General features: G+C 40.5%; 1 protein-coding gene across 8 annotated transcripts in view; it reads right to left on the minus strand.

Annotated features, from left to right (window-relative positions):
• MITF (melanocyte inducing transcription factor) overlaps positions 1-12037 on the minus strand; it is a 113654-nt gene that overhangs the window by 8166 nt on the left and 93451 nt on the right. For 4 of the 8 annotated variants that reach the window (XM_069811858.1, XM_069811856.1, XM_009922572.2 and 1 more), the window contains 4 exons: positions 10771-10866; positions 4751-4868; positions 1464-1520; positions 353-428 (listed from right to left, as the gene is read on the minus strand). In XM_069811858.1, the coding sequence (XP_069667959.1) occupies positions 353-428; positions 1464-1520; positions 4751-4868; positions 10771-10866 (347 nt within the window). Of the gene's footprint in view, positions 1-352; positions 429-1463; positions 1539-4750; positions 4869-10770; positions 10867-12037 lie in introns of all 8 variants that reach the window. The other 4 variants (XM_069811857.1, XM_069811855.1, XM_069811859.1 and 1 more) reach the window with 1 other exon arrangement.

Below are 12037 nucleotides of genomic sequence, written 5' to 3' on the forward strand. Positions count from 1 at the left end.
GAGGGATTGGTTCTGTCTTGCCAGGCTATGACATCTAATAAATTAAAAGAATCATTTAGCAAGACAAGCAGCCAGGCAGCCAGCTAAGCAGCGAGACTAGACAAAGGTTTCACATCCTGACAACTCGACCTCTGGTAAGGCAGTCATTCCTAGCATCAACCCCAGCCCTGCCTGGTGCTGAGCTGCTGCACAATGGTACAGTAACTGTTTTGTGACAAAAATCAACAAATTAATGTAACTTCAGCAAGTTCCAAAAGGGAAAAAAATAACTCCCCTAAGCTTTTCTCCCCTAAGTTTTGTGGTTTTTTTTAAACACATCCCCCCCCAGTCTCCTTGGGCACATTATACTTACGGGTCATTTGACTTGGGTATCAAAGTGCCTAGTTCTTTTATACGGTCATTAATATTAAATCTTCTTCTTCGTTCAACTTCAGGAAAAACAACACAAATGTTACAAGTAATATTCACACTTAAATACAACATACAAAGTGTTTCACCAAAGATTTCTTTAAGCACCTTTAAAATGTTCATCTGAAGCTTAAAATCCAGTAACAGAGTAATTCATTTTGCTCTCCTACATATGGACACACTAAGACAGAAGTTCTGTCTATACTGTAAAAATGTGGCACTGTTGAAGTGGCAGAGTTAAACTGAGACACTAAAAACCAGGATGGCTGCATTAGCATAGGACTCAGCTGAGAAGCAAATGTTTTCCTAGGGAAAAGCATCACAGACAAATTCAGAGACAAAAACTTACATGCTCAAGGAAATCCCAAAGCAGGAAAAGGGACAAAATGTATAGGCTCTTTTTCAAAAATACTCTTCCAAATGCAACATTTTGAGGATGCAAAAGTTAAATACCAATTTTCCTGCATTAGCTTTTCATGCTATGAAAAAGGCTTCTGAATAGCTCAAGGCATGAAACAGTTCCTTTCTTCTAGTAATAAAAAGTATAGAAGGACAACTTAAGGATCCTTTAAGTCACAAGATGCTCATTATTTTAAAATGTTTTTTTCCCCCAACTTGGAAATAAGTGTTCCCTTCAAAACGAGGATTTTTAAAATTGCCACACTGAGCGGTGCACACTGATGTTTAAAGTCACAAATTGACCACATATCTAAGATTTTAGGTTAGGTTAACAAAGGGAAAAGAAAAAAAAAAGGCAAAATTGTGCAAGGTGGATTTGTTAAAAGCAGCTGTATCAAATGTTGTTCCCAGTAATTCCACTGATAACAACCACCTGTTCACTTGGTTTATTAAAAAAAAGCATTTAAAATTCAATAGTAGATTTAAGCATACATTTCACAAGAATTCAAGATATTTCATCTATGGGCATAACATAATGAACTGGTACTATATACTACATGCAGTGTCTTGTTCAGATTTAAAACAGCAGCATTCAAATGTTTAATGTGTAAAATCATTACTAGAATTGGTGCAAAATGCGAAGAACCAAAACTTACTCAAGTTGTGATTGTCTTTCTTTTGCCTCTCCTTAGCCAATGCTCTTGCTTCTGACTCTGTAGGAAAAATACATGCTGTGCATGTGAATGAAGTAATTAGAATTCAAGCAATTCAAACACAACATTTCAGTCTGTGAAACATTTGCGCAGGAAGTCTGATTGATATTTGTCAAAGCAATTATTACACTCCTTCCAAGGGGTGAGAAGGGCCTGTACAGTAAGCTGTGATTGCCAAAACACAACGCTGGTGTTGAACTTCACTCCTGCACCTGCAGAGCACTTCTACCCACACTTCCCATACTGACTTCCATGACGAGAACGTTTCCCACAGAGGCCCTGACTCAGCAAGGTATTTGAGGACAACAAACTGCTGAAATCCAACATACCTTCTCCTACGTTTACGTACAGCCGGCACGCTTACGTACCACACAGAAGCTGAACCAGAGGAGCAGCATGCTTATTGCATTGCTACCTGCACAGGATGTGAAGCAGCCAGGAGTCAGAGGCTCTGCTCACTGGAATTAAGGCTACATCCTTCTGTGGCACGTGCATGCACATCACCACAAGACACAAGACGTAACTTAAGCGACCTATTAAAAATACTGTATTTTCCAGTTACACTAACTGTTCTTATTATATGAAAAAAAGATGAAAAATTCAACACCTTTATTAGCAATAATGTTAGAAAACAATGGTCCTTGCTTCAGGAAAAGCAAAAAGAAAAGTAATGATAACCATGCTGCACACTAATTGTCTCCCCAATTCAGAAGTGCTCTTAACCTTGCTCCACATGTTTATTATCAGACTTCAGCACACAATAGTACAGGCAAAAGCATAATTAAATTTGTTATTTTCAGTTCTCATTTGATCTTACATTTCTCAAGCAATTCTAAGTATTTTCATCTTTGCTCTATGTGTTTTAATTTTTTAAAAAGGTGAGGTCATTAATCCTTGCCCTGTTGCATTTAAATCTCAAAACCACCAAGCATTTAGTTTCACAGTTAAGTCAGTGAGGAGGAATGAGTGTATGATCTATTATCACACATTCCATTACAGAAACAAAACCCCTCACTGACTCCAACAAGTTTCTTTCCTGTATTATTTTATTGTTAAAGAACATGGATTATGTCCCACACAATTCAAAATAACAGCTGATAAGGGTTTCCCTTGGAGTACTGGAAGCTTACTGCTTCATTGCTTAGAATACAGAGCTATCCAAACATTATACGCAGTATAACAAGACATATCCTTTTCTGTGCTAGGCTCCCAAAGGATCCCCCCAAAAGTGCGAAAGATCGTTGCATGTCTTAATGAAATTTGGGCTTACTCTGACATTGCCTTATGAAGCAGATATGAGGTTTGAAAGGCCAAAACTGATAGAAACTGCACTCCTGGGTGAGCAGGATTCCCATTAAATGCTTCAGTAACTACAGCTGAGAACTCACAACCATCATCAAGATCAGACACTGGGGATAACAGATTTGATTGGGGGGGGCAGTGTTCTTCATCATTTTGATATTTATACAGCAAGATGAAGAAAAGTTTCTGACAGATGCTAGCTTTAAATATCGCAAGCTCTCTCCAGCCTAGCTCGAACAGCAAAATCAGGAAGTGGAGAACCAAAAGACTCCTACCTGCAATAACACGCCAATTTTAAAATCACTGGCTGTCGGAAAGCACCATCAATAGCGCTTTCTGCACAAAGGCTTGGCCAAATCAGTGTCTAAGTGACACTGTTAAATTTGAGTTTAATTTCTAAACATCTCCTAAATAAAATATAATCTGCTAGCATATATTTTGAACAGAAAAAGCACTCACCTGATTTTTTTTCTCTGTACAGGTGAATATAACATATAGACATTTAACTTAGTTCAGGTCTACTCTGATGTACTGAGGACTTCCATAAGACCACTTCACTCACTTATTTCCCCTGTCTTTCTGCCTTCTTTGCCTGAAGTCTTACACAACCATCTGCAGTGAATCCACCAGCCTGGGCATGGTCGGGCATCTGACAAGTTGGATGTTTAGTTTGCAGTCTACAGCCAGCTTTACCTATCTATAACTGGGGCACTGAAACTGTCTGTAACGCAGGACTTTGAGTAGTTCTCATCCCCTCCCACCCTCCTCTTAACATAGTTCCATCACTGTACAAGCTTTTCTTTTTCTAGCAGCCACAATTCATTGTGCAGTTTCTGTGTCTTCATTTGGTGCTGAACTCAAATTTTGTGCAGTCATCTAAATGCAAATATCCACCAGCTCAGAGATGTGGCATTTCCTCCTGAGAAGCTGACTCCTGGGCTATTAAAACTGCTCTACTTAAACTAATTCTTGCCCAGAACCTGCTTTGCAACTGAGTCAGCCTGGGAGTTTTCACAACATAAACCCAGAAAGACGACAGACAAGAAACTATGCCTCTACCATACTGCATACAGTATGACTCCCTGTTGGGCTTAAGAACAGCCATTTCTGGGTATTAAGATGATTTTGTCATCGGTTCTAGAATGGATCTCCATTTGTTCATCCTGCGGACAAGCTTGCCTTGTTTACCGTAACCTACCTGTGGTTATATCCTTTCAAGTGAAGCGAAACAGCAAAAATAAAACATGCTTGAGAATACAAAACTTACTTCTTCCTTGAAACTATTTAGCTTCTGTACACATGTGCTTGAGAAAAAGAGGCTTTTAATGTCCCCCTTCCCTCCCCCTGCCTCTGATGGCTTATTCAGAGCACTGCTGGAGGACCTGACAGGACAAGAAATATACAGGACGCTTCATTTTCATCTTAATTTAAGACATCCATATTCTCTGAGTGCCTAATTTTACATTTTATAGGATCTAGGTGTCCAGATTTCATATTACAACAGGCTATTTGTTCATTACTGCCCTCCCCTAGTAGAGTAAAGCCTCAACATGTAGCATTCCTCGACATGAATCCCACAGAGACTCCAGATCTGAAGTTTGGTATTGATAGAGCAAACAAGAAGCCCAAACTAGAAAACAGCTCTGCAAGAGACGCGTGGAAGTTTCCTGTGACACAATGCTTTCAATGTGCAGATTTGACTATAACAACTAGGGACTTTACCGTAACTTGTCACAGTGAACACACATACCCACACAACTGCATTGCAGGCTAATACATCTGCTAAAAAATGGTCCGCAAAGCAAAAAGTAACTATTCATCCATACATTCTTTCTCGTAACAGAAATTATACCCGGTATCACCTATTCAGGTGAAACAAATTATACAATTGTATTATTGCTCCAAGGTGGTATTTTAGACATATTTACCTGTGAGCTCCCTTTTTATATTAGGAAGATTAGCTGGACATGAGTTGCTGATGTTTAGTCCTGGAGGAGGCATGCTTTGGTTGCCATAAAGGTCAATCAAATTGCCAGACACAGGCAACTGGAAAAGATAAACAAGGAAAAGGATCATTTGGTTTGTCCTTATGAAAGGCTTTGTGCAGAAGAACAGAGTTAGGATCTGCTAAGAAATCTGTGCTCTTTTCCATGTGCAAACAGAGCATGCAAGAAGGTCAGCAAAAGTCACAGATATGCACAGGCCTGAGGAATAAAACACCTACATTGGGAAAATTCTGTTTTCTCTCCTCAAGAATACGCAGGCAGAGAATATGCAGAAGAGGTAACATGCTGACAATATTGCAGTATTGTTGCTCCTTGGTTTTCAGTGAAACTATTACATCTGTACCCCCATCGCTTCTCTTACTCAAAACATCTGAAAGAGCCTACTGAACTCTCATGGAGGAAGCCCCTCTTTTTTCAGGAATACGTGAGTGAAAGTACTTCGCAAGTTGTCACATGGCTGAGGAAGAACACTGTATTAATCAATCGCATTTTTCATGTGATTTGAAAGCTACCTACACAGAAAACATTTAAATTTCCTTTAACTTGGTTTTCGCCTTATGTAACAAGAACACGCATCAGTAGGAGGAAGATTATTTTTACATTAAGTTTCCTCAATTACTTGTTCATTCTGCTATTCTTATTTAGGTATGTTTAAGAAAGGAGATCTATAGAGAAATAGGATAGTATTCCAACAAGACTTATCAAAGATACCCCTTTAAATTGAAACATATTTAAAGAAGTCTACATTTACCCCGAGTGGATTATTTTACCCATCTCTTTTTTGTTTTCAAACTAGGTTTTGAAAAAGACAGGTACAAACCACTTTGATATCTTATCTGACTGGCAATACTTCTTATCATTGCTGCAAAGAAAACCAATCCCCCCAAGACACTGATCCTGCAGTGATTAGAGTAAGTATTAACTTTACACCCATGTAATTAATGCTGCTGAAAACAATGGAGTGAGTCACAGCCTGGACTACTGAACTCCTACTGATGGTCCTTGCCGGACTGAGACCTAAGAAAATTTCTCCGTCTGGAGCTACCATAAGAAGCCAAGTTGATACGCATCCATTAAAGTACCACCAGCTAGAAGCCGTGCTGATACTTGTCTTGAACAGACAGTGGCCAACAACAAAAACAAAGTCGCCTGACTCAATCTTCAAGTGACAGAGGAAAAATATAACTGAATTCTCACCAAGATTCAGTCTTACAATTCCTCACCCTCCCCTTAGCTCCTGACTGCGATATAAAAATGAAAAAAAAAAGAAGAAAAAAAAAAAGGAACGTCTATAATAAAGCTAAGGTCACAGCTGTCCATCACAGACTATGGTCCCAGTTGTGACCTACCCGCATTAATGTCAGGGTGACCACTCGCTCTCACTGCTCTACAAGGCTGACCCTTGTATCTTTTGGCCCCTCAAATGTATCCATGACATAGGCACAGCAATAGCGTCATACGCCCTTCTGACTTGGATGTGCTTTTTCTATTCATGCTCCTATGCACAGGGAGAGCACAAAGACCTTGTTTGTAGCCCAGGGACTTGAAGTTCAAAACCAGACATGTGAAATCTAATTAGGAATTTTGGGGCAGGAGGAGGGAAATACATTTTTTTCAGAAATCTAGAAACTAGCATCTCAAAGCCTGCGTACAGCAGCTAGGTTATAATGAAACATGGGAGAACAGTTAAAGTCACCAAGCTGCTTGCCTTACTGCAAGATGGACCTGGCTTGTTCAATAAGTTTGTGATATTTTTTTTATCATCCCCCCCCCCCCCCCCCCCCCAGGTGTAAAGACGTGTCAGATTTTCTGTGTAAATAAACAGGACCTGTGTAAGCAATCACCACAAAAGGGGACAGTAACACAGGCAGCGGCTGCTGAACATGCACACTGAAGTCCTGCAGAACTTGCAAGCACCAGAGGAACCCAACTAAGAGCTGTGCAACATCCAAAGCACAAGCACTGCTGATGCAGCATTAGCTAAACAAAGGAAGATGAAGGGAGAAATCTGCACAGCTGCTAAACTTTGCAGGTTTGCATGTGCACATGAATGCTTATCAAGGAAATTTGTATTAAAGGTCGATGCCAACAGCCTCAGTTTAAATCAGTGATCCATAAGCAAAGAGACTGATTGGCTTCTTTCTTTGACTACTTTTCCCAGCAAGCTGAACTCCACAGGTCAAACCTTCAGTTTTAACTTTTTACTATGAGTGTGACTACATGTATGGTCCACACTCACACTCAGTATGAGCCTCTGAGAAGCCTCTTCTCCAGAATGGCTGCAAGTCACATCTTTGGGACTAACTTTATACGATTCACTTCAAATGAAAAATATGAAGTGCATACAACACTTCAGCTCATCTCACATGGCTAAAATACCTGCAGTTAAAGATAAGTTAAAATTGAGGCACATCCTCTGTTCACAATTATATTCCAGGTCCCAGAGGGATAAAATAGTTGACTTGTAAGGTAAGACCAATAATCATTAGTGCAGAGTTTAGGGAACTGCAAAGGGGAGGAGACCCCTATATGCTGAGGGCATTGGTTTGAGATGGACAAGTCAGCAGTGCTGTGAGCACACAAAAGCAGCCACTAGGCTGAAAAGGGTCAAAAAAACCCCAAACCAAAACCAGAAGGGGCTTATGATGGACACAATGCAGCAACACCTAGGCATCTAATTCAAATGCTTCCTGTTGGAAGAAACTAGGAAGAATTAAACATCGTTTGCAAACATTTCAGCTCTAATCTACTAAGATAGTCAAGCCTTTCATGCCTTTCCCCAAGTACAAAGAGATGGGAAAACGTTCAAAACTCCCACAGCCATTTCATTGGGAAGATGGAGTCTCAAAACTTTGAGAAAGACATGGAATTTTCTGGCGCTGAGGCTCCTTCCCTGTCTTCTTCAAAGTCTAGCATGTTTCCAGCCTAAACATGTTTTCCTTAAGGCTTTCTTAGCTACTTCTGGCTAAGAAGAAATTTAAACACAGCGTCAGTCAGATCATCTACCTTTACTCTCCTAAAAAGTAAATGCAGGAAGAGTGGCTTATGGCAGGCTTAGCTTGTTATCTCGATTGAAATAGCATGGTCTAAAATGCCTTCATTTGTAAGATTTCATATTTCTAGGCCTTGGCTTCACAAGGTGCACAAATTTCAGCCTTCCTATCACTTTGCATCCACTTTTTTTTTCCTTTTTTTTTTTTAAATAACTGCTTTTATAGAACAGAAATATCAAATATGGTTATTATTTCTGCAGATTCATCATAGTGTACATTCAGGGGAGTCTGAAGCTTTCCTTTCTCCTCCACTACTCCAACAAAACAAGCACCCACATTCAGGTCATTGAGGCTCTGTATAAAATCACTGAGACATCAGCTGGGTGATCAACAATGCTGCTTCTAAGGTATCAGTACGCACTGGAATGGATTCTGCTCCCCAGCTCATGCAGCCTGTAATGTATTATTGTGTTGTTCCCTCACCTACAAGCACACACTCAGCAACAGTCCCTGAAATAAGACTCCTCTCTACTTCTGGAGTTTAACTTCCACAGGAACGTCACATTTAGAAGTGGAGCTGCACGTACTCACATGGCTTTCCATGTCAGCCTCTTGCTAGAATTGATTACTTGGATGAATTAGCTGACATCTCAACTTAGCATACAAGAGTCTTTACACAGTACCTAGCAATTCAATTACTAGGTCATATCTATGGAGAAAACCCTCTTGGCAAACTAGTGACCATTTTGTGATACTTTTCACCACAGAAGCAAAGCCAGTTAACTTGTGACCCAATACCAAAGTTTACAAACACTTCCAGGAGCAGTTGATTGCAATGAGCCCTTTTCAATTAAGAGGTACTTGGAAACTTCCCTTAGCTCCCTCTACACAGAAATCTCTGCTTTTGCTTATCAATTAAGTACTGTTACCAAATGTAACAAACTGGTCCTTTTGTTCTTTGTTGGTTATGGAACAATAGCAGCCTTTGTCATAGTCTCAGCACAGCTATTTATAGGTTGCGTCTCTTTAGAGACCATTTCCTCTCTTGATTTCTTCCACCCCTACTTAGCTCAGTCTACAGACATTAATTCCTTATTAGTAAAATGTTGTGTGTTTTAAGAGCTAAATTGTGTTCCAAAAGAAACCTGTTTGTTACACCAAGTTAATGTTTTCCCCTAAACCAACTGTTGGGAAACATGGTTCAATTTCCATCTCTTCAGGACTGGTACGAGGTTAATTCAGAGACTGAAACATGCTTTTTGTCTCCAGCAATTTAAATGTATTAGTAACGAAGTCTTTATTTCTTTATGTTACAGACTTCATCACATACAGTGGGCAATTTTTGAAATTTCATGGCAAATGTGGATCAGGCAGTCTTTACAAGGCTTAGTGTCACGCAGAAAGCAGGAGGGATACAGACTACCCTAAATATTGACCATATGGACTCCTTGCACCAGAAGAGTGCAGAGTACCATTATGTCCTTGCCTGGAAACAAAGAGCCACTGCTGGGGTACCTGTGAAATAAGAGAGGAAGAAAAGTACAAAGAAATCCAAGTCCTCTCTAATTTAATGGGTCCCAATCCAATGGAACTTCAGAGAAAGGACTCCAGAAGAACCAGATGCCTCAACTGAAGGGAAAAAAAAAAAAAAAAAAAAAAAAAAAAAAAAAAAAAAAAAAGAGAGAGTAACTATCTTGAAAACTATCTTTTTCACAGGTTTTTAAGTTCTCCTCTCTAATCTCTCCAATTCCAGGGCAGATGCACTTTTGAAGTCATCTTACATTAAAGGAAAATTTATTTTTTCTGGTAGGACTCTGCAGTTATTTCTCAGTCTACTCAAAGGGCACTATTTAGCAAGGGATGCTGGTGGGCCGTTTCCTGCGGCATGCACCACGTCTCCAAGAGGGCTGTGGGAATCTGTGGGAGCGTTGGACTAGGTTAACACGACATCAGACGAGTACTGTCAGCAAATGTAAACCTATGCTACAAAATTGATGCTATGTGGTAAGCTGTAAATTTTGGCACTAGATAAAAAAAGAAACAGACGCCAGCCCTGGCAGACATCTACTCAGCCAGATCTAACAGCACTTAAGCCTAAGGCAAAAAATTCACTGGAGCTACCCTCCACAAAAGATCAAAATAAGATTATGCCAGAAGTACGATTATATTAATGCTCGCAGCAATGTGAACCAGCAACCAGAAACAGCAACTCGGAGGTAACCTGCTCCTTCCCTCACTCACTGACTTTCGCACCTCTGTGTTTTTGTCTTTTGTCACAGGCTTCCTATGTCCCCTTCTCCCGTTCAGTTTTTAAGCTTCTTTATTCCTTCCCCTTTTGTTTGTTTTGAAGGTTGTTTTTTTAATTATTTTTTTTTCTCCCCCTAAATTTTGTAACATCTTTGCTGTCATCTAGCCAGGGCCTTCTCTCCATTTGAAATCAGGTTAAGCTAAAGCTATGATGTTAGAGCTAACAGATAAACTAGAGTGTCTCTGGATAGGGATGCTAACATGTGCTTAAGCATGGCGTACAATTTCTTACTTGAACGTGGTAAGATACAGGAACCTGGGGTGCCGAGGTTTCTTCTAGGCTTTCCACAGCCAAGTATAATGACCATGGCGATTTTAAATATGAAGGGGTATGAGCTCACTCTGGTTAGCCTAGTTCACTCCTCTGTTACAATCCTCTCACAGACTAACCTGACTTTGAAATAAGAAAAGCAAAATTGTCCCTTGTACTGCCTCGACCTGATTCCAGCTTGTGTTTTTAAACTCACATTTTTCATTGCAACTGTCTACCTTCAGCTCTTCAAAGAAAAACTAATTACACTTTATGGGACAATACAGTAACTACTGAATTGTTTGGAAAAAAACGCATGCTACAGTTTTGCATTCTCTCAAGGAAAGAGAATTAGACTTAACAGGAAAACCAGAAGGAAAGGACCATTGTACCGTATTTGCCATTTGCAGGGCTGGGTCCATCAAGCCAAGGATTTCTTCATTGTAACTTGACTCCAGACTAATTATGTCATCGATCACATCATCCATCTGCAGCAGAAAAGGTAGACAAAGAAAAACAAAGCAGTTACCAAAACCACTAGGATACAGAGGCCTGGCAAAGCACTCCAGCCACACGCTGGCTCTCTGCAGCGTGGGCCCAAGCAGAGGTGCCTTTGAGTTTTGCCACGCACCAAATCCAATCCCTCAGCCGTGACTCCCGCTATTCAGCCAGGACATTCAGGCCATGAGAAAGATGAGGCTTTGTGGTCTAACCCACTCCTCCCACCAGCAGTTACCCTGCCCATGGACACACTGTTCCTCCCAGGTACGGTGCAGGAGATAGCTCCCCATAAAATAAGCCACACTAACGATGTGAAACCCTCTCCCCCGTGCAGCACTGCCTGCCTACCCTCCACCTCCTTCCTCTAGTTGTGGGGTCAAAACCTGCGTACAGACAGTAATGCCCAAGCCCCTGTCACCCGCAGGGGAAGGAGAGGGAACAAAGGCTTGCTGCTGGGTGACAGGCTGCCCACCACGGACAACAAAATCTGTTGGATTCATGTCCCTCATACCCAAGGAAGCACCACCCAAGAGCAGCTGGGAGATGATTTTAGTCAGATGCAAGCAATCTTCTTTCTGGGGCTGGGCTGGAAAGTGCCTTTGTAAGCTCCTGCACAGGCAGGAGAAACCCGTGCAGGTGCTCCAAACTGCCCTGCAGGATTGACTGTTTCCTTTTTGCTCACTATAAAAAAGGAGCTTAAATGACAGTCATCTACAGAATCAATGCATAACGCTGATGGTAGAAATAGTACTATATGGGATTTTTATATCAGCTCCAGAAAGTGTGATCAGAACCAATTACACTGACTGCAAGTGAGGGCAAGAAAGGAACTAAGAGTTACAGCCCATATCCAAAGTCTCGTTACTAGAAGTAAAAAACCCTTAGCTGAAAAAACAAAACAAAACAAAACAAAACCCAAACCAAATCAAAATAAAATAAAATAAAATAGGATGACTACTGAGGACAAATTACCATGGATGGATTAAAACCTTCTCTCATTTTTTTAAACACAACTGTGATCTGCATAGAAATGTGGTCTTAGAATCTATCAGGACAAGAACACATACATGCAGTCTTGAGAAGACTGCATTAGAAAAGATTTCCTGAAGTGAGACTTTAAAGCATGGTTGATACGTTCTTCTGCTATAGCATTACAGT

Source organism: Haliaeetus albicilla, chromosome 24 (genome assembly GCF_947461875.1).
Source record: "Haliaeetus albicilla chromosome 24, bHalAlb1.1, whole genome shotgun sequence".
NCBI classification, from domain to species: domain Eukaryota; kingdom Metazoa; phylum Chordata; class Aves; order Accipitriformes; family Accipitridae; genus Haliaeetus; species Haliaeetus albicilla.